The following is a 26,224-nucleotide window of genomic DNA, read 5'->3' on the forward strand; positions in this document are numbered from 1 at the left end:
CCAGAAGCTCAGACTGGGCAACAGGGGATGGATCACTTGATGATTTCCTGTTCTGTTCATTCCCTCTGGGGCACCTGGCATTGGCCACTGTTGGAAGACATGATACTGTTGGAAGGCTAGATGGACCATTCGTCTGACCCAGTATGGCCATTCTTATGTTCTTATGAGTTTTCTGACCTGTTTTTCTTTTGGTATTCTTTTTGAGAGTGTTAGACCTCCTTTTGCACTGTTGTATTGTAAAGTGAGGATCCATTTCCATAAGAAATGAGCTATGATCTCATAAGGAAAACAGGGTTAATCCTAGGAAGTACTTCGATGGGGCACTTCTAAGGAATTCTCAGGCCAGGTTTATACTAAAAAGTTAAATCAATCCATCTGTGTCACTCAAGGGTGTGAAAAATCCATTCCCCTGAGCAACATGGTTAAGCTGACCCTAACCCCAAGTATAGACATTGCTAGGGTGACCACCTAGCTACTGCCTCTTGGGGAGGTGGATTAATTACAGTGACAGGAGAACCCCTCCCATCACTGTGGTGAGTGGCTATGCTGAAGTGCTACAGCAGTGCAGCTGCAGCATTGCAGCTTTGCCGCTGAAGTGGTTTAAGTGTAGACACAGCCTTAATGGTGCTGCAGGAAGTGGTTTTCATTCAGTACCCTCTGAATCAGTACACAGTGTTAGTGGGCACTCTGCTGCTGGAGTTGCCATGTGTTGAATTAGAACCAAGGACCTGACTATTCCCATTACACTCAAAGGGAATGTCTACACTTCAAGTGAAGATGTGGCATGGGTAGGTATACCCATGTTAGCTTTAATCTAGCAAACATCGGTGACAATAGTAGTGTAGACATGGCAGCATGGGCTAGCAACCACAGTCCATACCGTGATACTCATGCTCCCTGGCAGGCTTGTATTTGAGTAGTTAACCCATGCTGAAGCCTGTGTTGCATGTCTTTGCTATTGTTACCCATTCTAGTTTGATTAAAGCTAGCATGGGTATGCCTACTTGTGCTACAATCAATCACACCTTCATTTGCAGTGTAGACATACCTAAAGGTGCTCAAGAACCCTAGCCAAAATTCTATTGGCTAATTAAATTCTTCTTATCTTAAACTCTCCTGTAATCTCAGATGGATAAGTTATTGTCCATTTTCTGTTCTGAATGGTTTTATTGAATTGTTATGAAGCATTGCATTCCACTCAGAGGTAATGTATTTGCAATTGACCACTCAATATCATAGAAGTCCAGCCCCCTGTGCTGAGTGAAGACTGAGGTCTGGTCTACACTAGGCGTTTAAACCGGTTTTAGGAGCGTAAAACCGATTTAACACCACACCCGTCCACACTAGGAGGCACCTTATATCGATTTTAATGGCTCTTTAAATCGGTTTCTGTACTCCTCCACGATGAGAGGAGTAGCGCTAATATCGGGATTAACATATCGGAATAGGGTTAGTGTGGCCGCAAATCGACGGTATTGGCCTCCGGGCGGTAACCCACAGTGCACCACTGTGACTGCTCTGGACAGCATTCTGAACTCTGATGCACTGGCCAGGTAGACAGGAAAAGCCCCGCGAACTTTTGAAATTCATTTCCTGCTTCCCCAGCGTGGAGAGCTCATCAGCACAGGTGACCACGCACAGCTCATCTGCACAGGTAACAATGCAGTCTCCTGAGAATCGAAAAAGAGCCCCAGCATGGACTGCACGGGAGGTACTGGATCTGATCACTATATGGGGAGAGGATTCAGTGCTAACAGAACTGCGTTCCAAAAGACGAAATGAAAAAGTATTTGAAAGAATTTCTAAGGCTATGACGGATAAAGGCCACAGCAGGGACTCAGTGCAGTGCAGAGTGAAAGTTAAGGAGCTCAGACAAGCCTACCAGAAAACCAAAGAAGCAAATGGAAGGTCGAAAAACATGCCGCTTCTATGCTGAGCTGCATGCAATTTTAGGGGGCTGCGCCACAAGTACCCCACCCCTGACCGTGGATTCCGAGGTGGGGGTTGTAATCTCTGCCATGTCTGAGGATTATGCGGACGGGGAAGATGAAGATGAAGAAGAGGAGGACGACCTAGCAGAGAGCACACAGCACTCCGTGAGCCCCAGCAGCCAGGAGCTTTTTCTCACCCTGACGGAATTACCCACCTAGCCCTCCCAAGCAACTATCCCAGACAATGACGCCATGGAAGGGACCTCTGGTGAGTGTACCTTTGCAAATAGCAAACATTGTTTTTAAGCAAGCGTTTTTTAATGATTGATTTGCCCTGAGGACTTGGGATGCATTCGCAGACAGTATAGTTACTTAGAAAAGTTTGTTAACATGTCCGGGGATTGAGCGGAAATCCTCCAGGGACATCTCGATGAAGCGCTCCTGGAGGTACTCCAGAAGCCTTTGCAGAAGGTTTCTGGGCAAGGCAGCCTTGTTCCGCCCACCATGGTAGGACACTTTACCACACCATGCATGTAGCAAGTAGTCAGGTATCATTGCATGGCAAAGCATAGCTGCGTATGGTCCCAGTGATTGCTGGCATTCAAGAACCATCCGTTCTTTATCTCGCTGTGTTATCCTCAGCAAAGTGATATCGTTCAGGGTAACCTGGTTAAAAATCAGGAATTTAAGTAAGGGGGATGGCCATTTTCCTACTGGGTTCGTGGACTGCAGCAGCTTAAAAAAAAATCCTTTCCTGCACGTAGCCAAGTGGGGGGAGGGGAGGAGTGAAATGCCGATGATCTTTTTCGTGTTTGGTCAGCGGGGATCTTCCCCAAGCTACCAGCCACGCAATGGGTGCGGGGGTGGGAAGGGTGTTGATTAGCAGGGAGCTAGCATGGTATTAGCCATGCATTGGGGGGAGGGGTAAATCACTACAGAAGCCGAAAGACAGTGGTTTACCATGGCCGCATGCAAGCTGAATTCTGATGCCCGGACCTGTGTCTCTGAGATCTGTAACTCCAGAGCTGCAGGCACTCAGTATTAAGATGAAAAATGCGACCATGTAGGGAAATCACATGTGCTATGTAAGGTGAATAGTGCTGGTCACTGTGAAAGAGTATAACCATTGTTCTGTAAAATGTATCTTTTTAAATATTTCTCTCCCTCATGCAGCTGCAAATTTTTCAAGCCCTCCTCCATCCCAAAGGCTAGCACAGATAAGGCGGAGGAAAAAGAAGACACAAGATGAAATGTTCTCGGATATTATGGAAGTTACATGCAAGGAAAGAGCTCATCTGAATGAGTGGAAGGACGTGGTATCAAATTACAGGAAAGATGCCAGTGAACGTGAGGACAGGAGGGACACCCGAGATGAGAGGTGGCGGCAGGAAGACCGGCAGGAAAATCAGCGGTGGCGGGATGCAACTCTGGGGCTGCTGCATGATCAAACTGACATGCTCCAGCGTCTGGTGGAGCTTCAGGAACGGCAGCAGGATCACAGAGTGCCGCTGCAGCCCCTGTATAACCACCCTCAACCCTCACCATGTTCCACATCCTCCTCACCCAGACGTGTAAGAACGCGTGGGGGGAGGCTCCGTGCACCCGCCCACTCCACCCCCATGGACAGCCCAACCAGAAGGCTGTCATTACTGTGAAATTTTTTAATGGCCTTCTCCATCCCTCCTATCCTCCTCCCAAACCACACCCTTATTTCTCTCCCTCTTTTTATAATGAATTAATAAAGAATTCATGATTTTTATACTATAGTGACTTTATTTGCATAAGTAAGCTGTACTCGAAGGGGGAGGGGGAGTTGCTTACAGGGAATGAGTCAATCAAGGGGGTTGGGTGTTCATCAACAAACACAGCAGTCACACTGTACCCTGGCCATTGATGAAGCTCGTTTTCAAAGCTTCTCTGATGCGCACCGCTTCCTGGTGTGCTTTTCTAATCTCCCTGGTGTCCGGCTGCGCGTAATCAGCGGCCAGGTGATTTGCCTCAGCCTCCCACCCCGCCATAAAGGTCTCCCCCTTACTCTCACAGAGATTGTGGAGAATACAGCAAGCAGCAATAACATAGGGGACATTGGTTTGGCTGAGGTCTGAGCGAGTCAGTAATGTGCGCCAGCGCGCCTTTAAACGGCCAAATGCACATTCCACCACCATTCTGCACTTGCTCAGCCTGTAATTGAACAGATCCTGACCACCACTCATGGCTTCATGAGTCATGGCATCAAGGGGTAGGCTGGGTCCCCCAGGATAACAACAGGCATTTCAACATCTCCAACTGTTATTTTCTGGTCTGGGAAGTAATTCCCTTGCTGCAGCCATTTAAACAGAGTAGTGCTTCTGAATACGCGAGCGTCATGAACCCTCCCTGGCCATCCCACGTGGATGTTTGTGAAACGTCCCTTGTGATCCACCAGTGCTTGCAGCACCATTGAAAAGTACCCCTTCCGGTTTACGTACTGGGTGCCCTGGCACTCCGGTGTCAAGATAGGGATATGGGTTCCATCTATCGCCCCCCCACAGTTAGGGAATCCCAGTGCAACAAAGCCATCCACTATGGCCTGCACGTTTCCCAGAGTCACAACCTTTCGTAGCAGCAGCTTAGTGATTGCTTTGGCTACTTGCATCACAGCAGCCCCCACAGTAGATTTTCCAACTCCAAATTGATTCTCGACTGACCGGTAGCTGTCTGGCGTTGAAAGCTTCCACAGGGCTATCGCCACTCGCTTCTCTACTGTGAGGGCTGCTCTCATCTTGGTATTATGGCGTTTCAGGGCAGGGGCAAGCAAGTCACAAAGTTCCATGAAAGTGCCCTTACGCATGCGAAAGTTTCGCAGCCACTGGGAATCGTCCCACACCTGCAACACAATGCGGTCCCACTAGTCAGTGCTTGTTTCCCGGGCCCAAAATCGGCGTTCAATGGATAGAATCTGCCCCCATTACCATCAGGATCTCCAAAGCGCAGGGGGCCGCGGTTTGAGAGAATTCTGTGTCTACGTCCTCATCACTGTCATCGCCGCGCTGCCGTATCCGCCTCCTCCTCACCTTGGTTTGAAGGTCCTGGTTCACCATATACTGCACGAGAGTGCGTGAGGTGTTTAAAACATGCACGATTGCGGTATTGAGCTGAGCAGGGTCCATGCTTGCTGTGTTATGGCGTCTGCACAGTTCACAAAGCAAAAAAGGCACGAAACGGTTGTCTGCTGCTTTCAGGGAGGGAGGGGTGAGGCTGTACCCAGAACCACCCGCGACAATGATTTTTGCCCCATCAGGCACTGGGATCTCAACCCGGAAATTCCAAGGGGCGGGGGAGGCTGCGGGAACTATGGGATAGCTACGGAATAGCTCCCCACAGTGCAACGCTCCAGAAATCGACGCTAGCCTCGGACCGTGGACGTACACCACCGATTTAATGTGTTTAGTGTGGCCGCGCGCACTCGATTTTATACAATCTGTTTTGCTAAACCGTTTTATGTAAAATCGGAATAATCCCGTAGTGTAGACGTACCCGAAGAAAACCTACACTATTCCTGACAGATGTTTGTCCAGCATGTTCTTAAAAACCTCCAATGATGGGATTCCACAACCTTCCTTGGGAAGCCTATTCCAGAGCTTCATTACCCTTATAGTTAGAAAGTTGTTTCCTGATATTTACGTAAATCTCCGTTGCTGCAGAATAAGCCCATTACTCCTTGTGCTGGAGTAGACATGGAAAACCTTCAGTGGACATGGAGAACAATTGATCACCATCCTCTTTATAACATCCCTTAACATATTTGAAGACTGTTATAAGAAGACGGACAGGAGACCTGAGCTCAAGACTAAACATGCCCAATTTTTTCAACCTTTCCTTGTAGGACGTTTTCTAAACTTCTTTTGTCATTTTTGTTGCTCTCCTCTGGATTCTCTCCAATTTGACCATACCTTTCCTAAAGCATGGCAACAAAATCGGGCACAGTACTCGAGCTGAGACCTCACCAGCGCCAAGTAGAGCAGGACAATTACTTCCGATGTCTTTCATACAACACTCCTGTTAATATACCCCAGAATGATATTAGCCTTTTTCACATTGTTGACTCATCTTCAATTTATGATCCACTGTAACCCCCAGATCATTTTCAGCAGTACTGCCACCTGCCCAGTTATTCCCCATTTTGTAGTTGTGCATTTAATTTTTTTCTTCCTAAGTCAAATACTTTGCATTTATCTTTATTGAATTTCATCTTGTTGACTTCAGACCAATTCTCCAGTTTGTCAAGGTAGTTTTGAATTCTAATCCTGTCCTCCAGAGTGCTTGCAACCCCTCCTAGCTTGATGTCATTTACAGGTTTAATAAGCGTACTTTTCACTCCATTATCCAAGTCACTAATGAAAATATTGAACAGTACCAAACCCAAGACTGACCCTTGTGAGATCCTACTACATACACCTTCCCAGTTTGACAGCAAACTGTTGATAACCCACTCTTTGAGTACAGTCTTTCAACAAGTTGTGCACCAGTTGTGCACTGTGTCCTTATTATAATTTCTTCTAGACCACATTTCCCTAGTTTGCTTATGAGAATGTCTTCTGGTGCTGTGTCAGAAATCTTTTTAAAATCAAGATGTATTACATCTGCTTCCCCATTATCCAGTAACCCTGTCAAAGAAGGAAATTAGATTGATTTGGCAAGATGTGTTCTTGACAAATCCTTGCTGGTTATTCCTTATTACCCTATTGGAGTTATCATGGATAGTACTCTGCAAACATCTGCTCAATGTGCAGTGGCAGTCAAAAAAGCTAACAGAAAGTTGGGAACCATTAGGAAAGGGATAGATAGTAAGACAGAAAATATCATAATTGCACTGTATAAATCAATGATATGCTCATACCTTGATTACTGCGTGTGGTTCTGGTTAACCCATCTCTAAAAAGATATATTAGGATTGGAAAAGGCATGAAGAAAGGCAACAAAAATGATTAGAGAGTGTGGAACAGCTTCCTATGAGGAGAGATTAAAAAGATTGGGATTGTCCAACTTAGAAAAGAGATAATGGAGGGGGAATATGATGGAGGTTTATAAAATCATGAATGCTGTGGAGAAAGTGAATGAGAAAGTGTTATTTACCCCTTCACTTAACACAATAACCAGGGATTACCCAATGAAATTAATAGATAGCAGATTTAAAACAAACATAAGGAAGTACTTCTTCACACAACACACAGTTAACCTGTGGAACTAATTGCCAGGGGATGTTGTTTAACTGGGTTAAAAAAAGAATTAGATAAGTTTATGGAAGATAGGTCCATCAATGGCTATTAGTCAAGATGGTCAGGGAGGCACTCCCATGCTCTGGATGTCCATTAACCTCTGACTGCCAGTAGCTGAGACTGGACGACGGGATGGATCACTTGATAATTATCCTATTCTGTTCATCCCCTCAAAAGTGGGATACTGAGCTAGACCGACCATTGGTTTGTTCAGTATGACCATTCATATATTTTTAGTATTCTCTTACAAATTGATTGCTTCATAATTTGTTTCAGTATCTTTCAAAGTATCAAAGTTAAGCGGACTGGTCTGTAATTCTCTGGATCCTCTTTGTTCCCCTTTTTAAAGAAAGGCATTATGTTTGCCCTTCTCCAGTCCTCTGTGACCTCACCTGTCCTCCACAAATTCTCAAAGATAATTGCTATCACTTCTGAGATTGCTTCAGCTAGTTCCTTAAGTTCCCTAGAATGAATTTTGTCAACCCCTGCTAACTGCAAGATATCTAATTTATCTAAATATTCTTTAACCTGTTCTTTCCCTATTTTGGCTTGCATTTCTTTCCCCTTATTGTTTAATATTATTTGTTTTGTGTATTTGATCACCATTAACCTTTTTAGTGAAGACTGAAGCAAAATGGGCATTAAACACCTCTGCCTTCTTGATGTCATCAGTTATTAGCTCGCTTTCCCTGCTAAGTAAAAGATCTACACTTCCTGCATCTTTCTCATTCCTACTGTATTTAAAGAACCTTTTTTATTGCCTTTTATGTTCCTTGCTAGGTGTAACTCATTTTGTGCCTTAACCATTCTGATTTTGTCCCTATATGCTTGTGCGGTTCTTTTGTACTCCTCTTAAGCAATTTGTCCATGTTTCCAAATTTTGTAGGATTCCTTTTTGATTTTCAGGTCATTAAAGAGCTCCTGATACAGTCATATTGGCTTCTTGCTATTCTTCCTGTTGTTTCTTCACATTGGGCTCATTTGCAGTTTTGCCTTTGATATTGTCTCCTTGAGAAACTGACAGCTTTCTTGAGCTCCTTTTTCCCTTTGATTTTCTTCCCATGGGACCTAGTTCTCTGAGTTTATTGAAGTCTGCTTTTTTTTTTAAGTCCATTGTCCTTTCTGCTGCTCTTACTCCTTCGTTTCCTTAGAATCATGAAATCTATCATTTCATGATCACTTTCATTCACCCTGCTTTCCACCTTCATATTTACTACCAATTCCTCCCTGTTGATCAGAATCAAGTCTAAAATGGCTGTCCCCTGAGTTACTTCCTCCATCTTCTGAAATAAAAAGTTGTCCCTAATACATTCCAAGAACTTTGCATTTATCTTTATTGAATTTCATCTTGTTGACCTCAGACCAATTCTCCAGTTTGTATGGGTCCTGGGTTCACCTGTGAGGGTGCCTCAAGCCTCCACCCTAGGAAACTCCTCCTATTGCAGCAAACAGCCTGTGACTTGGGAAAATATTCATCACCCAGTCTCACACAGAGCCGTGTCAGCCAGAGCACAGTAAAATAAAATAGCTATTACAATTCCCAAAGTAATAAAACAATAACCTGGGTTTTATTAAGTATGGGGACCTCAGGATAGGGAAGAATGGAAAAGCAGATTAGAAGAATAAAAGACAAAAACAATACAAACACAACAGGGGTGTTCTAACAAAGTCTCCACACCAACTTTGGGAAGATCATCTTTGCGTCTCTTTGGTCTGGATTCAAATGTACAGTTAGGCTGGCTCTTGGGTAGCCTGACTGTGGCTCTCTCCTCAGCCTTCTAGGTTTCCAGTCTTTGCAGAGATGACACTGTCCTATGTCCCAGAAATCTCCAAAGGGCTCAAAATTTTCACTTGGGTAGGAATGTTCACCCTGGCTGTGATGCTTCTGTCTCTGCTACACTCCAAACACAATGAAAACAGAAAGTAAAACCACACCCTTTGTCTCTGAGTTCTGGTTTCTGATTGCTTCTGGTAGTGTTGCAAGCTAGTTCTATCTCTGCCTTTGGCAGTAGGCAATCTGTGAAATTAAGTCCTGAACCTCTCTAGTTGTTGTTGCTGTAGTCATGGAGGCGTCCCGTAGAAATTCAGTGTGGTCTTTCAGGAGCACCGTCTCTAAAGGGGTTACATGTACTAATACTTCCAGTTCTTCCTGTTTATTCCCCACAGTCCTTGTATTAGTGTATAGATATTTCCAGTGTTGAGTGGATTCACCCACTCATTTCCCTCTTGTTGCTTTTCTGACCCTATTGTAATTAGTATGTAAAGCACTTGCTGATTAAATTCCACCTCCATAGAAAACACAGCTGCCAAAAGATTTTTTCTTGCCTACCACTTGGATCAAGTCATTTCTCTTTTCAGATCCTTTTACTGACTACCCATCATCTTTCTTATTAATTTTGCACCTGAACCTCATCTTCATGGCCATGCATAACTTCACCCTACACTTGTATCTTTAATCTTGTTTCCTGCTACTTCCCCTCAAAGCCCCTTTGCAGTTCCCAAGCCTGACATTCACTTAGGGCCCAATACCGTTAATCTTTCTCAATGGCATCTCAGTGGCATTTTATTCTGCAAGTAGTGCTGTTGAGTTCAGTGGACCTGCTCTCAAAGTAAAGTACTTCTAAAGACAAAGAAGAGCGGCTGAATTGCTTGCTTAGGTTTGAAGAGGGTGGAAGAAGAAAACTTTCTTCATGCCAACAAATGTGCTTGGAACAACCTCCATGTGCCAATTGATTACTCTCTCTCTCTTCATTCAGATTTTACCTAATAACTTTACTTCTTTCAGGAGACCTATCAATTCTATTCTTACATTGCTTTTTTCCACAGGCTTATGCCCTCAGCAAAGTGGGGACATAAGCATCCCATAAGTTTACTCCACCCTGAGTTCTGGAAGGAAGAAAGGATTCCTCACCACACCCTATGCTCATGGAGAATCCCAGTGCTTAGCCCAGTTTCTCATTTTTTATCCTGTTATTTTCATCCTTTTTTTTTTTGTATTTTTCTTTTTCCTGTGTGAGAGCTGTTGTCAATATTGCTGTAATTGGCATTTCTAGGGGAGTGATGTCAGTACAATTGTTAATCATGTTACAAAGTTTGTTTTGCAACATTTCTTTCAACTTTTAATTACTAATAATTTGGAATCAAATAATTGTGCTATAAATAATATGGTTGTCATTCCTGCAAGTAAGGTTTGACTGAAAACATTTTTAAAGTACTACTTAATAGAGTAATGAGTAAAGAATAAAATAAGCTCACACAGAATATTAAGTACTATGCCTTTACAAATCAAGACAAAATAAATTGATGTTCATTCAAGCCGTGAATGAAATTTTTAAAGTGCCATTCTCTCAAGGCAGTGTGAAAAATCTGTTCTCAGTGACTAGACTCAAGATCTCATTTTTCACATTGTGCTTCCAAATATTTTAACTATTAACCTAAAATCAATCATGCCATGCCAAAATATTTGTTGTCATAAGTAAAATTTCTTTTAGAAATTGAATAAACTTTGTTTTATAAAATATGTACATCATAGGTTTTAACTCTGAGGTTTGTTTTTAATCCATAAAAAATATAAATTCCACTATTATTAATGACCTGGCTTAGAATATGATTTCATTCTGCAGGTCTAATTAATAGGGAAATATTTGTTCGGATCACTTAATTTCCTTTTACTAATTCAGGCCTTGTGGTGGAGTGGGGATAGAGGTGTGTCAAATATCCTTGCAGCCTACATTGCATATTTGGCAGCTGTCCCCAGCTCAACCACAGCATTAAGGACACTTGTCAGGAAGCAGGGTAGTGCACAGTTGACAATGTATGATGCACCGCTAATTGCAGCTCTAACACAGTGGTTCTTTCCATGGCTGGCTGTCATGTGCTGCCTGCACTGTTGCTTAAAAGCAAGGTAGAAGACTTAGGCATGCAAGCAGGATGCATACATTTACTGGACCCTCTCCGGAGGTAAAGCTGTATGTGGCATCTATCTCCTGTCAGTGGGGAGGACACATCTATCTCCTTTTGCAAGAATAGTGCAAAGTATTTTAGGAGTGATAGGGTGGTAAATGGAAAGAAGTGGAGTGACAAAGATTGAGAGAGAAGGAATGCAGAGCAAAGTACCAAAAAAAATTTGATGGATGAAATTAGATGAATGGGGGGCAAGGAATTTAAAAAAAAAAAAAGTGGTAGCACTCTGCCCACAACCCTAAGTCTATTCACTTATTACACAAAAATGAGAATAATCAAAATATTAAGCAGTAGAATAGAAAATGGGAAGAGGTGGCAAAGGGAGGGAGCAACAAAGGCAAAATAGAGAATAAATGTTTTTATCTTATATAACCATTGGTTCCAAAATATTATGTCAAAAAACAAAAATAAATTTTGTTGTCAGGAATCATCAAGGGACATAAGTATGTGAGGATGATCTGATAAATCTGACTTAGGGTAAGTCTATACTACCCACCTTAGTTGCAAGATGAGCATAAAAGCTGTGTTCCTAAATATGGGAGAGGGCATAGAACTACCTTGATAGGGAAAGAAATAGTTTTGGTTTGGAATAAAATAGTTTTATATATCATTAGTGACGCTGTCTTTTTGCATGTTTATATCTGTGCAAGTGAGTCTGATGGGAACAGTACAAGTATGTTTGAAGTTTTTTATCTTTGGTATATCTTTGTCTCAGTTCAAATCTGATCTTGGTGTGGCATGGTAGTCCCTGATAAAAAGGCTGTGTTCTAGAGACTCCTGATTTTTTTTCATGTGAGAGGCAGAAAGTTTGAGGTACCTGAGCCTCAGTTAGCCTATGTTCATTGGTGAATATCAAAAAGCTTAGAAATGAGATGTCTGCCTTTAAGAACTATTGATGTATTAAGGATGAGTCCCATAGAAATAGTTATAAATAAAACAAATTATGATGGGAAATAAATTTCTACAACTTAGTCATATTTGAGTCCTGAATCTGCAGATAGCTCTTTCTTCCAAAATGTTTACAGATTAAACTATTTTTGCAGGTAATTTAACTTCATTGACAGCACTGAATCTAAGGCATTGCCCTCTGGAGTTTCCACCTAAAGATGTTGTACAGAGGGGACTGCGGTCCATTCTGTGCTTTCTCCGGAATGTTGGTAATGGAAAAGTTGTCAATTTAGAACCAGATACTCAAGGTATGTAGGACAATTATTTATGAATATTTATTAAAATTGTAATTAGTTGTTTTTGAAAAATAATGTGAACAAAGTGATGCATTCCCTGTATAGCTTTGTGTCAGTAGTACCATCAACTCTTGAATACAAAATTGGACAAGTCCTGATATATAAATAGAAAAATAAATGTATTATTATGTTTTTAAAACATATTTTAGGGTCTTGAGGGAGCTTGACTTTTATGTGGTAAGAGAGAAATCCAGGGAAGGGACTTAAGGATGTTTGTGATGTGGCTGGAGTGGAATATGTCTTCAAAAAAGGCAGTTCTGATAATAGAGGAGGAGATATGAGAACAGGAAAGGCTGGACACATACAATAGTCAACATGAAATATGACTAACATATACAAGATTTTTTTAGCCAGGGGGCTAGAAAGGAAAAGCCAGATTGTGATGATATTTAAAAAGAAGTAGTAATAGGCCTTGGTGAGAAATTGACTGTCAGGAAAGAGATTATACTAAAGTTGAGACCGTCAGAGATGGGAAGGATAGTGGAATTTCCAAGAGACAGAGAAGAGGAAATATAGAATTGTCATAACAAATCCAGCAAATGGTTTACTGTCCTCTCTCTGCTAGTGGCCAGGTGCATCTGAGAATGGTCTGAGAAACCCCATAATAAACAATTATGGAATAACTTGCTCATAGGAGAAATTTCTTTAACCTCAGGCAGTTAGTGATTAGCATATGTCCTAAAGCATAAGGGATTATATTGCTTATAAATATTTATCCTATTAATGTAACTGGATGTTCCTATCAGGAGAAACAATAAAAAGTTGAATTTTAGAAATGTTGAGTTCAAAATGCATTAAGAGATGCAGAATGGACATAGGGAGAGGGATCAGGGATAGAGAGGTAGATTTGGGAATCATTCACACAGAGGTGACGGTTGAATAGATGAAGTCAGCAAGAGTAAGGAGACAAAGAGACAGAAATCTGAAAGACACCAAGGGGAGCAGAGAGTGTGAAGAGTCATTGAAGGAGATATTGCCATGTGTGTTTTAATGACCACAAATGTTCAGGATCTATGTTTTACATCTCAGGTAGTAGACTATATCTCTAACAGCACTGTGCTCTATATCAATTTGCTGGAGCTGGTTCAGCACTGACCAGGAAAGAAAGTATCATTACTGAATTGCCAGCACCACTTTCTGCATGAAATACCTCTGCCTAACCCTGCTGGGAATGGTCAAAAAGGAAATCTCTTGGTGACTGGATTATAGAATAAAGCTAATCTAAGTGTATTCAAGAGTCCATACAGTGTTTGTATAAAGATTCCTATATCAGCAAAAATTTAAATTATTTTTTCAAAAAACATTGTAGATCTATTTGAAGCAAACTTTTCTGAAGATTATTTCATTACATTAAAAGTCCAAAATAAACTAGTGTTCTTTCAAGTAAAGGAACCATATTGTTTTATATGATACTGTGCATACTTTATTATTTGAACCTTTTGACTAAATTCTTTCCACATTAGTGTACATTTAAGTGTAAAATACACAAAATGCATTTACTTACATTTTTATCTTATCAAGACTAAGAAGAATTTTAGGTTAGATATTATCATCAGTATTATGCTATTCTGTAACAACTAGCTAATTCACTAGCAACAGGTAGTTATTTTTGTGCTGACTGCAGACAGATGCAAATACCTTATTAGAGAGACTAAGTAGCATAGTGGATTAGTGAATTAAACTGACTTGTCTGGAAGGCTGAGTTCTCAAATCTTGGATTAGGCCTTGAGTCAATGAGTTTTGGTAGCCTCATCCTATTTATCTACATCACAAACCCAATCCACAATCTGGCACATTTTTCAGTATCTACTCAAGAAAGGATTATACTAGAATAAAAGAGTTATGGTAGGTCAAGGATGAGATTAATTCAAAAATCTGTTTGAAGAAGTGAGCCCAGCACCTGCCTGCACAATATACTCCTTATGCCTGCCTCAGACTGCTACTCTGTTCTGATCATTTTTGAAAATTAACACAGTCTTCTAGAAAATGCATGTCTTCTATACTACTACCCATACTATTTGCTATATGTCAGTATTCTAGATTACAAATAGAGAAAACCATTTAGGATGCAAGATTGCTCCTTATAATATATTCTGTAGTCTTTTGTCCAGTTTAGTCTTAGTTTAGACTTTAATATAGTAGACATGCACATACTTTAAGGTTCTATATTTCACAGAATTGCCTTCTATGCTACAAGAAGACGCAAAGGCCATTGTTAAAGAATACAGGAGAAAGTCAAAGAGATACCCTGCTCTTAGGAAAGCATTCACTGGTCCATGGAAACAGATGAGCTTCATTAGTGAGTTTAGTAGAATGTTTGTTAGTTAGAGGAAGATAACTTTTTATGTTTTATAGGAACATACTAACAATTGCATACATTTGTATGCATACACTGTGGTGTCCACAGAACGTGTAATCTCAAAACGTATTATTGTATCTTGATATTAAAGTTTTAAAATGTAGCATATCAAATAATTTCATATTTAAATTTCTGAAATCAAATTGAAAATAATTGTTTGTATAGATTACATTTGTGCTTAATATACCTGAGACCTGTGGCTATCTTTTAGATGGGTATGTACTGAGCATTTCCATCAACAGCATGATCCTTTGTAGAGCTGAAATGGGGGAAGGAAGTTTGGGTGCAGGAAAGAAAAAACAAATATTTACCCTTAATTTTGAACCAGAATTTATGTCCCATGTAAGACATTCAAAATGATGCCTGTTATAGATTTTGGAAGTAATTGGGTAATAAGTCCTTTCCATTTCTGAAATACATTAGAAAGCCTTTGTTTAAATGGAATTGGGCTTTTTACAGTTTTCAGTGGACCTTATCATAAGAAATAAATTTGAACATGAGAAATAGAAGCAAAACAATCTCTGTTCAAGAGGATAGAACAATTTTTCTAATAACGAACTCTTATTATTTATTCTGAAAAGTACATTTGCCTTTGAGAATTATTTGCATTATCTTGAATAAGAAGTTTAAAATAGCCATGGAATCATCTTTTCTGTTAAGTAGAAGGAAAAAAACTCCTAAATCCTTGATTATATATCCCTTAGAGAGAACTATTAGGTAAATCTTGTTCAGTATCTGTCAAAATTCAATATATGATATCACTATTAAGCATTAAATAAAGGACTGATCTTTTGTTTATAAAAACTACATAGACTGTAGATAGAGATAGAATCCTTCGCTTTATTCTATGCAGAAGAACTTGTAATGTTTCTGATCACTTTTGCATAATCAGCTATTACAAATAGTGAGAATAAAATCAATGAATTATATCAGATTTTATCTAAATTCACTCCATGAGGTAATTTTGATATATATCTAGTAACATGTAAGTAAATGTTTAGTTTAGAAATTATCACAATTGTTTCCTACAATCATTTATTATTGTGTTTTGTTTCTGTTGCAATATGGACTAGAATACCTATTTTTTCCTGAGATCTCTGTAAATATTTGTTATACATTAATATGTAAGCCAAATAAATTATATTTTTAAAACACTACAGTGTTTTTCTTTTCTTGTCTAATTTCTTTCTTTGGTACATACATGATTTTGAAAATCGTATGGATTTTGTTTCTTTATATATAACTATATAAAAAGGTAGTCTTGCATGCTATTTATTTTCTATTTCATTGAAAGACAGCATATTTTAACTACAAAATAATTATAAAATGTATATTGGAACAGCTTCATAGCTCATGCTACTGCAATATCATACTATTCTACTTTAGTTTAGATACTGTTATAATTAAGGAAAAATACTCCCCATAGACTTTGATTTTCAGAATTTGTGGGCATGCCACATTTGGGAACCTTCTGTAATATTCAAGAGTTTTCTGCACCCTCCCACATGGCCCATCTGTTCATGCTGGATGAGCAGTAAGTAAGAGGTGGTATATACACACTTCATGCAGTGAATATAACAGAATGTGCTATGGGAGAATGCATTTCCTCTAAAACTTGAGAAGAGAGAGATGAAATATAGCTGTTTACCTCTCTGGGATTTGGGGAACCTCCAACTCTGCAGCTTCTGCCGAACCAAACCTTAATGCATCTTAGTCCTGACATGTAAATATAAAAGAATATTCAAGTTATGTATATATAGACAAATGCACGTAACAGAATAATTTGAGACAGTTTTTTTTTACTGGGATACAAATAGATTTGAAACCCAGGCCATCAGAGATAAGACTTCATGCATAACGTTTTTTTTCTTGATGTTGTATTTCATAAAGATTTCAAGTTCATGTTGGTTATGTTAAAAGGTTTTTCCCAATTGGACTAACAGATCTGCACCTAGGCATTTATTCCATGCTATGGTATTTTGGTACTTATCATTTTTTCTTTCTTCTGATATTTATTTCTCTGGTACAAATATCTTACTTGCTGGTCATCATGCATAGAGTCTACACACATTCATTTATTCATTATTCATACATAGTTTATGTAGTATATATTTAAACTAGCCAAAAAACTATGTTAAGAAAATATAAATATTGCATGGTTAACTACTAAAAACTAAGTAAATGACAAATGTATTGTTTAAGTTAAACGAGATGGGCTCACATTTGCACCCTAATGGCCAGAAGACTTTGGCACCAGGTCCAGTCAGCTCCAGGGGCAAATTTCAGAATCCTGTGGCATAGTCTGAGAACATCCATCCACCAACCTCATAATATTTAAGGTGAGGGATGGTTATTAGCTCAGTGTCCCAGCTGGTCTCAACTATAGCAAACTATGAGGAAAGAGGTGTCTTAGGCTCTAATTAAGCAGAGCACTTATGTATATGTTTAAATTCCATTGCCTTCAGTGGGATTTAAACATGTGCTTAAAGTTAACCGTGCACTTAAATGCTTTGCTGATTAGGGTGAAGTCACTCACATTGAAGTTAAACAAATGTTTCCATTCCTGGTTCATTGGGCCTTAGACAGCAAGTCAGATACAGCTTTATAGACCAAAATTAACTTTTGAATTGTACCCAGAAGTGAATGGGAAGTTAGTGCTGCTGTTGATAAACATGTTCCTATAGGTTGACTTCACCTAGCAGTTGAGCAGCTACATATACTACATACACAGTACAGAGACTGCACCATGGTGAAAAGTTTAGATTTTTTATTATTTTAGGGTAACTACATAACTCTTTAGTGGCAGAGTGAAGAGACAATCTCAAAATAACATTTCTTTTTGTCATGCTGTGTTAACTTTACCATTATAGAAAATGTTTCCATTCATTTTAATGCATTGTCTACTGCTCCTTGTTCAGATGATAGTTGTAGTTTACTAATGAATGGGGAAAAGCCAGAGTATGTGAATAACAAACTAGTATGTGAATAACAAAATAACAATGTGAATGTATATTCACATTCCTGAGGGAAAAAATAGAAATCTGCCAAACAAAATCTAGTAACTTCATTGGTCTAATAGATGAGTATTTAGTAATCTCCTTTTTACTCCAATAGAAATGCCACCTGTTGAAAAGTTAAATTTAACTGAGTTGATGAAATCCAGTTTGGATTTGTCAGATGAGTGGCCTAATGAAGAAGAAATGCTACGATTTCAGAAGCTGAGGGAGGAAATGGTGAAAGATGAAAAGGAAGAATTTCTTGCTAACCAAGATTTAAATCCTAAAGCCACAATGCAGGAGTTTGCTGAGTTCAGAAAAAACGGCAGAAAGAAAGAGAGGCTCTACAACAAATCAGCGACTCTTTCCAGGTGAAAGAAAGTATTATATATAGTTTAATTTCATATAATGAGGTACAGTATGGAAGACTATGTGTGTTGGGCAGATGATGAACTACCGAATTTCTAAGTGGAAAGATTTAAAAGCGTTTAAACATACAGCATGATTAAAAACACTCCATCTGTGCCCAGATGATGCATTAGTGATGCTTAGAACAAATAAATAATAAAGAAAACAAAAAGTCCCTAAATAACTCTAAATTTTCTCTAAAACTAGGAAACAACAAGCACTATCAACTTTGTAAACATGAGAAAGGAAAGATGACTGGTTGAAACTGCCATCCCCATGCAGATATAAAACTTTATCAATTCATATTTTAATAATTACACTTTTGGAAATACTTTTGGAACATGCTTGACTGAAAGAAGTAAAATCTATTAATGCATACTAGTGACTAGAAGCAGTATGCTTACAGTTTTTCCTTTTATGAAAAGAACCTGAAGGTGGCACTCTGCAATCATCTTCTCTTAAAATGAATATACTTTAAGTTTATAAACTGCTTTTACTCTGAAATCTTTTACTTGCACAGTTTCTTCTCATCACATTCTGCATCATATTTATCATCTTCATTATATATATTCTTATATTCCAGGTTCTGCTCTACAAATCCCTCCTCCACTGACAGCAAAGGGAGGGCTTGCCGATTCAGGCTGTTTATGTTCTTTTCCCCATAATATGATCCCATGTAACTGTATTTTTTATTACGGGTATGTCTACATAGCAGCTAGACACCTGTGGCTGGCCCATGCCAGCCAACTCAGCAGTTGGGGCTGTTTCATTGCTGTGTACACTTCCATGCTTGAGCTGGAATCTGCGCTTTGGGACCGTCCCACCTTGGAGGATCCTAGAGTCCAGGCTCCAGGCCGAGCCTGGAAGTCTACACAGCAATGAAACAGCTTCACAGCCCGAGCCCTGCAAGCCTGAGTCGGCTGGCATGGGCCAGCCATGGGTGTCTAGTTGCTGGGTAGACATACCCTAAATCAGTGGTTTTCAACCCGCACACATAGCTCTGGGGGTACATAGAAGTCTTCCACAGGGTACATCAACTCATTTAGATATTTGACTAGTTTTACAACAGGCTACATAGAAAGCACTAGTGAAGTAAGTACAAACTAAAATTTCATATGACAGTGACTTATACTGCTCTATATACTACACACTGAAATGTAAGTACGGTATTTATATTCCAATTGATTTATAATTATATGGTAAAAATAAGAAAGTAAGCAATTTTTCAGTAATAATGTGCTATAACACTTTTGTATTTACATGTCCGATTTTGTAAGCAAGTAGTTTTCAAGTGAGGTTAAACTTAGGGGTACTCAAGACAAATCAGACTCCTGAAAGGGGTACAGTAGTCTGGAAAGGTTGAGAGCCACTGCCTTCAATCCCTGATTTAGCAAGCTATTGAAACCAGTTGGACTACTTATTTGCTTAGTTAGACACTTTGCTGAATCAGGGCCTAAATGTTGCTGGAATGTCAATGATCTGTTGTGACTATAAAAAAGGCTTAGCAGGAAGAAAGCCAAATTGGTTTGATTTCTGTGTTTTCTTATTCTCTGTTTGGCCAAAGATCAAACCCACACATAAATCTGCCTTGTGAATTTAGTTATCCCTAAGGGCCAGCCTTAGGAGCATGTGACATGGGTGACTGCCCAGGACGCCGTGGTTAGTGGGGTGCTATGGTCAGTAGGGGTGAGTGCCGGCAAGCCTGGCGAGCCAGCCTGGCAGGGAGGTGCAAGCATCAGTGTTCGCCTCTGCAGAGCCAGCGGGCCAGACCCTGGGTCCCCCTTTTCCATGGGCCCAGTGGTCATGGGGTGTATTGCTGGGCCAGCAGCCACCACTCTCCAGTCACCCAGCTCCAGGGCTGCCCGGGGGGGGGGGGGGAGTGAGGCAATTTGCCCCAGGCCCCATAGGGGCCCCCACAGGAATATAGCATTCTATAGTATTGCAACTTTTTTTTATGGAAGGGTCCCCTGAAATTGCTTTGCCCCAGGCCCCCTGAATCCTCTGGGCGGCCCTGCCCTAGGGTGACCAGATGTCCCAATTTTATAGGGACAGTCCCGATTTGGGGGTCTTTTTCTTATATAGGCTCCTATTACCCACCCACCCCCTGTCCCGATTTTTCACACTTGCTGTCTGGTCACCCTACCCTGCCCAGCTCTGAAGGCAGTGCTGCTGCCAGCAGTAGCACAGACATAAGGGTGGCAATACATCATACCATGCCACCCTTACTTTTGCACTGTTGCTGGTCACAGTTCTGCCTTCAGAGCTGGTTGCCCGGCCAGCAGCCACCACTGTCTGTCCGTCCAGCCATCACTTAATTTGTGCCAGTGCCTCCTGGTGCTGAGCCCTGGCATCTCTTTCATTACAAATTAAGCACACGGAGGAGCCCACAGGTGCCAGGGGCAATGAGGGTGTCTGCCTGGGGAGCCTGCAGGGGCCATAATACAAGTTTGCCCAGGGTGCCATTTTCCCTAAGGCCAGCCCTCACTATCATTAATTTTTTCACTTGCTTGCCCTTTAATGCAATATTGAATTAACTGTATCAAACTGCCTATTTTAAAAGGAAGAAGTTCTCACAGAAGAATATATTTTCTGAGTTTCACTCATATGATAAGATGATTCAAGCAAAGCGAGCTGAAGAGTTCAGATTGGCTGTGCAAAAGGAACTAAAAGAGACACAGGCTTTAATTGAACAGCACAGAAAGTAAGTTTTATGGTTATGTTGCTTAATGACAATGCTGTATTTTTAAGTTGTTCAGCTGTTCTTAACAAATTGTAACTTTTTTCCCTTTACAGATCACCCATTTTACCATTTGTAAGGAAAGAAAATCATTACAAATGATCTGGATTATGAATAGAAATGTCCTTTCCTTCACAAAGCACAGTACTCCTAGGGGACAGGAGTGTGAACTATTGAATTTCTCATTGACTTCACTGGGGAAACATGAGTTCCTGTTCCCATCTAGTGGGGAAAATGTTCCCTTTCACTATTCCTTACTTCATATAATATATTATAGAAGTATTTAAATAACATTTTTTAATCTTTACTAACGGCAATGTACTCAGATGCAGATTAGGGGTTTGTGGTAGCCCCTTGCCACCCCTTCTGCCTGCAGTCCTTCCCCCCTTGTCATTCCTCTCCCGCCCATGCTCCTACCAGGGAAATGGGGTCGGGGCGTGGGGGCTTGCCCCCCCACCCGGTGCTTCTGCTGGAGAGCTAGGTCAGGATGCAGGCTTTGTGGCCTATAGGGCTAGCCTGCTTGCTTGCCTACGTTTTATTATAATAGGTTATAATAAGTTTATAGGTTTATAATAGAGTATATGTTGTCTGTAATGCAAAGACCTACAGGCCACATCCTGTATGTTGAGCTAAGGCAAAGTTAGCACATGTATGTTTGGGACTTTTAACCCAGATAGCAGAGTTAGCATACATATGTCTGGGACCTTTCACCTTATTATCTTTTGATCAGAATAATGGGCAAGCCTGTAACCCATACTATCCAAATTAATAATATTAGCCTCCTAAAATCAGACAACAGCTTCCCCTGTTTGCCTGGTGCTTCTGCCGGGGGCCCCGTTGGTCCAGTGGCTAATCTGCCACTGAATCTGCTAGAGGCGATATTTTGTGTCATAAAACATGCTGACATTTTTTCAATATAAAGAGTATGTACATTTAACAAATTTTGTTCTAAGAATTGTAAATTGTTTAAAATTCTTCCTTTTGTCCCACCAGGTGCATGCATTTTGAGGCATATTCAGAAGGCAACACACTAGCCATGAAACTTATCCAAAAAAAAGCATATAGATTGTTCGGTTTACTTTATAACATTGTCTTAAATTTTCCGACATATGTCTGAAATGTAGTTCATGCTTTTGCATAATGGGACAAATGCAATCCTCTCTCTGCAGAGGTATGCCTGGCAGCACAAGATCTTGCACATCTTGCAGTTAACAGGATTTGGGGGAGTGCACAGAAGGTATACTTCCATATGTTGCAGAGCCCAGCTTCTTTGAGGTTGCCTCCACATCAGTGCACAGAGAGGGGGACTGGGCAGAGTAAAGATGGGAACAGAGGTTCTGCCACTGTGTGGATCCTCTTGTTACCACCTTTCCTTCCTGCTTGTATAAGGATATTGAGGTTGTGGAGGGCTACTTCAACCACTGTGCGCCTTCCCCTTCCTGAGGGACCTAGCCTAGATACTGATTTGGGCCAATGTTAGTAAAATAAGCTCTTCAGTTTGTTTAATAATTAATTAACCTTAATTCTTGTTATGCCCTTTGTAGATATTAATCCCCTAGTTCTTGTTTCTCCCTTAATTAACTTACCTCCTTATCTATACTGTTGTGGTGTTTTTGGTTTTTTTTGCAGTGGTCTAACAACAATGATGGAGATGCACCAGGGCATACCACTAGCATAGCATTGGTGTGCACTGGTGTAAAAAATGACTTGCTGTGTGACGATGTTATTCATGTATATGTACATGAATCTTATGTAAAACTAGGGAGTTACTACAGTCGTCATCCTTGAAGCCCATAAATCCCTCCCACAATGAAGCATTAACAAATTAGGTACCTGAAAGGATGATAATTTAAAAAAAAATCCAAACAAAAATTGTGGAACTAATATAACGCCTGCTAAACTTCTCCACTAATTCACAGTTTTTCATTATAGTTCTTCTCTCTTTGATCACTTTTGAGCTTTTCAGGTCAAAAACTTTGGTTTAGATTCCAAGAAACCCAATTCAGACTGATGTGGCTGGTGTGCATTATGCCACCAGCACAAGCGTAAAACCAGCACATCTAATCCTAGGAAGATCAACTCAGTGCAAGGGAGATTCTCTGTTTGAATTGTCAAGGTAGCTCTTACACAACTCCACATCCCGGTATTTGGTGTAGCAAGGAAAAGACTAGAGGAAATATGCATGGCTAGGACACCTCAGCATCATGATAATCTCCAGCTGCAATGTCAGCTTCTTGGAGCCATTAGCAGCCAATGTAGATCAGAATAGTCCTTAGGCTGCTCTATCTGTGCATAGGACTTAGAAGAATTTAGGAGAAGAGACAAAGAGAACTCTGTTCATATAGTTTTTAAAAGAATACACTCAGCGGACTTGATCACAGTTGATAAATACCTTCAAGGAGACAGTGTAAATGAAGGAAGAGGATTATTGTATTTATAATATCAGGCAAGAATAGGACAAGGAGACATAACCTGTAACTAGGCTAGGAAGGAAAAGTTTAGGTTAGATACTAGGAAAAGTTCTTAACAGAGCAGTTGGGCAGTTGAATGGATTAGCAACACAGACAACTGAAATACCATCTCTGCAGATAGTCAAGATCAAATAAAATAAAATATTAGTGAGAATTATTTAGTGAGCATCCATACAAAATATTGGAGGGAGGAGGGTCAGATTAAATGACTTAAGTGATCTTTTTCTGGTCCAACTGTCTACTTCTGTATATATAAAGGCACCTCCATCCCTACTCAGTACTCTGACCTAGCCAGATTAGCCATGTAGAGATGAAAGCTCTGTAGCCTAACAAACCTTTGAGTAATCAGTCCTGTAACCATTTCAATTTTTGTGTGAATTCTTTTGCTGCTATATTTTTTCTTTCTGCATTTTAATGCAGTGGTGTTCTTTGAAGTGCTGATCTTCCATTTGAATGTTAGTGCTTCACAAAGATGTCCCTAGTACATAGGGGGAGGGATAGCTCAGTGGTTTGAGCATTGGACTGCTTAAACTCAGGGTTGTGAGTTCAGTCGTTGAGGGGTCCACATAGGGATCTGGGGCAAAATCAGTACTTGGTCCTGTGAAGGCAGGAGGCTGGACTCAATGATCTTTCAGGGTCCCTTCCAGTTCTATGAGATAGGTATATCTCTATATATAAATGCATTTTTTGCCACATATCTGGCACATTATTCCGCTGTAAAATGATTGACTGGGTAAAAAGAAGTAATAACATTCACTTTTTAAAATGTGGTTTTAAAAGTTAAATATAAATTAATTTTTTTTCAGAGATAAAGAAGTGCTTCGGGAATGGAGACAGCGTGCCAAGATGATGAAGGAGAAGAAAGAAGTATTGTTCAGGTATTCACCTACAAGAGCAGACATGGTATGTAATAGAGAATAGCAAGGCAGTATTGGATCAGGTAAATAATCCATTGACAAGACGCTTTTACCCTTTTTCCTCTGTGAACTCTATATTTAGGTTAAAGGCTTCTAGTGATGATAATACAGTTAAATAGAAAAATTAATACTTAGCTTCTCAAAGTGATAGTATTTTATGTGGACCTACAGCCTCCACATGAAATATCTATATTGAGCATGGATCCTGTGCGAATTGATGTGAACCAATGTGCAATGTAGGAGTTGTGAGACCCTGCAAACAGTTATTCAGTATCTGTAGTAGTTCCAATATCAGGCTATTGGAGATGTTAAAACACAAGTACTTATATTAAAATATGTGTTTTTTTAATTATTGAATGCCTCCAATTTGTGATATTGCCTCTGCCAAACTGAAATTGATGTGGGCTGGATCTTATGGCTGCTACAGGAGTCTGTAAACTCTGGCACTCTAAAAGGAGGCATCTTTTTAAAAAAAGACTCAGATGTATAAGAAAAATTGGGGTTTTGCCCATATTTGCTTTTTCTGAATTATAAAGAAGGCCTGAAAAGTGTTTCCCAATGACACAAATAAAAAAAAACAAAATTCATGTTTCTTTATAATAGAAATTCTGGCCTTGTTTAAATATGACATTGCAAGGAAGTGGATATTGAAAGCTGAACAATCATACCTCTCAAATGCTCCAGTGTGGAACTCATTGTGACTATGACACAAAATAAGGAACATAAAAAAAGTGTCCATTCAGAAAACTTCAAATGCTGTGGGATTCATTCTGTTAGTGTAAATAACTTTTTTTAATCTCAGTTTCCCGATTCTTTATTTTTGATGTAAAAAAATGGTCAACATCAAAAATCAGGGGACAACAAACTTGTGTGGAACAGAGGTAAGCTTTGAATTAAAACAAATGACAACTCTCAGAATGAGGTACAATTAAAAGGGAAGGAATTTAGTCTGTATGTTTAATATGTTTTTGCTTTATTGACACCTGTCTAGCAATGTCTAATAAACGTCTGGTAAAAAGGACATCTTCATTAAAGAATAAACACCCTCACTCCTTCCGATAACACATGAGAGCTCAAAGTACACATCTCTGACACACCCCTGAAAGAGCAGGCTTGGCTTTGCTGGTATTTCTAAAATAATGTGAAGGTTTAAAAAAACCCAAACAATATCTATTTAGGCCTTCATTGTAAGTCGTACAGAAGCAAATGAGGGCACAACCTACTTTTAAAAACAGTACTTTGTAAGACAGTTAGTTACTAAAATGATGATACCACAGGACCCCCACAGGGAGTCAGGACCCCCAGAGCAAAATCCACTATTTTTCAGTGGTGCTAAGATTTCACGCAAGGGTTCAATTCTCCGTTCTGCCAGTAACCTGCTTTGTAATCATGAGCAAGTCACTTCATTTCTCTGTGCCTCTGTTTCACCTTACATCCTTGATCATATCTATTTAGATTGTAAGCTCTTGGGGGCTAAGACTGTCCTTTACTATGTGTTTGTACAGTGCTTAACACAATAAGGCCCCAACCTCAAGGCACTAAAATAATAAATAAATAATAAAATAACAACAATTAATAATTGTTAAATTTATAGTGTATATGTTGGTGGGGGTGGGGGTTATTCGAAACATCCCCTATTCTGTATGTCTTTAAATTATTCACTTGTGCAAACTGATACTTCTGAAAAAAAGCCAGGTTATGATGCCAAATGTGTCAGTGATTCCAGCAATGTCTGCTATCATTAAACATAGCGTGATGTTCTTCATCAAATAAAATAATACAAGGACAATATTGGAATTGGGCAATATCCCCTGCCTCTACGCTCTGCTGATTGCAGTTTAACTTGTGAGGAAGAGTATTACCAACTCAGAGAGGCTGAACAGATCTCAGACCCTTATTAATAGCTTTTTGTTTTGGAAATGGAAAGTAAAAGTAACACT

At 39.9% G+C, this 26,224-nt stretch overlaps 1 protein-coding gene across 5 annotated transcripts in view; it reads left to right on the forward strand.

Annotated features, from left to right (window-relative positions):
- The window catches only part of LRRC27 (leucine rich repeat containing 27), a 69,706-nt gene that overhangs the window by 25,862 nt on the left and 17,620 nt on the right, over nucleotides 1-26,224 (forward strand). For all 5 annotated transcript variants that reach the window (XM_039483014.1, XM_039483010.1, XM_039483009.1 and 2 more), the window contains 5 exons: nucleotides 12,196-12,348; nucleotides 14,573-14,695; nucleotides 17,870-18,122; nucleotides 20,720-20,860; nucleotides 24,174-24,270. In XM_039483014.1, the coding sequence (XP_039338948.1) occupies nucleotides 12,196-12,348; nucleotides 14,573-14,695; nucleotides 17,870-18,122; nucleotides 20,720-20,860; nucleotides 24,174-24,270 (767 nt within the window). The remainder of the gene's footprint in view (nucleotides 1-12,195; nucleotides 12,349-14,572; nucleotides 14,696-17,869; nucleotides 18,123-20,719; nucleotides 20,861-24,173; nucleotides 24,271-26,224) is intronic.

Source organism: Mauremys reevesii, linkage group 7 (assembly GCF_016161935.1).
Source record: "Mauremys reevesii isolate NIE-2019 linkage group 7, ASM1616193v1, whole genome shotgun sequence".
Classification (NCBI taxonomy): domain Eukaryota; kingdom Metazoa; phylum Chordata; order Testudines; family Geoemydidae; genus Mauremys; species Mauremys reevesii.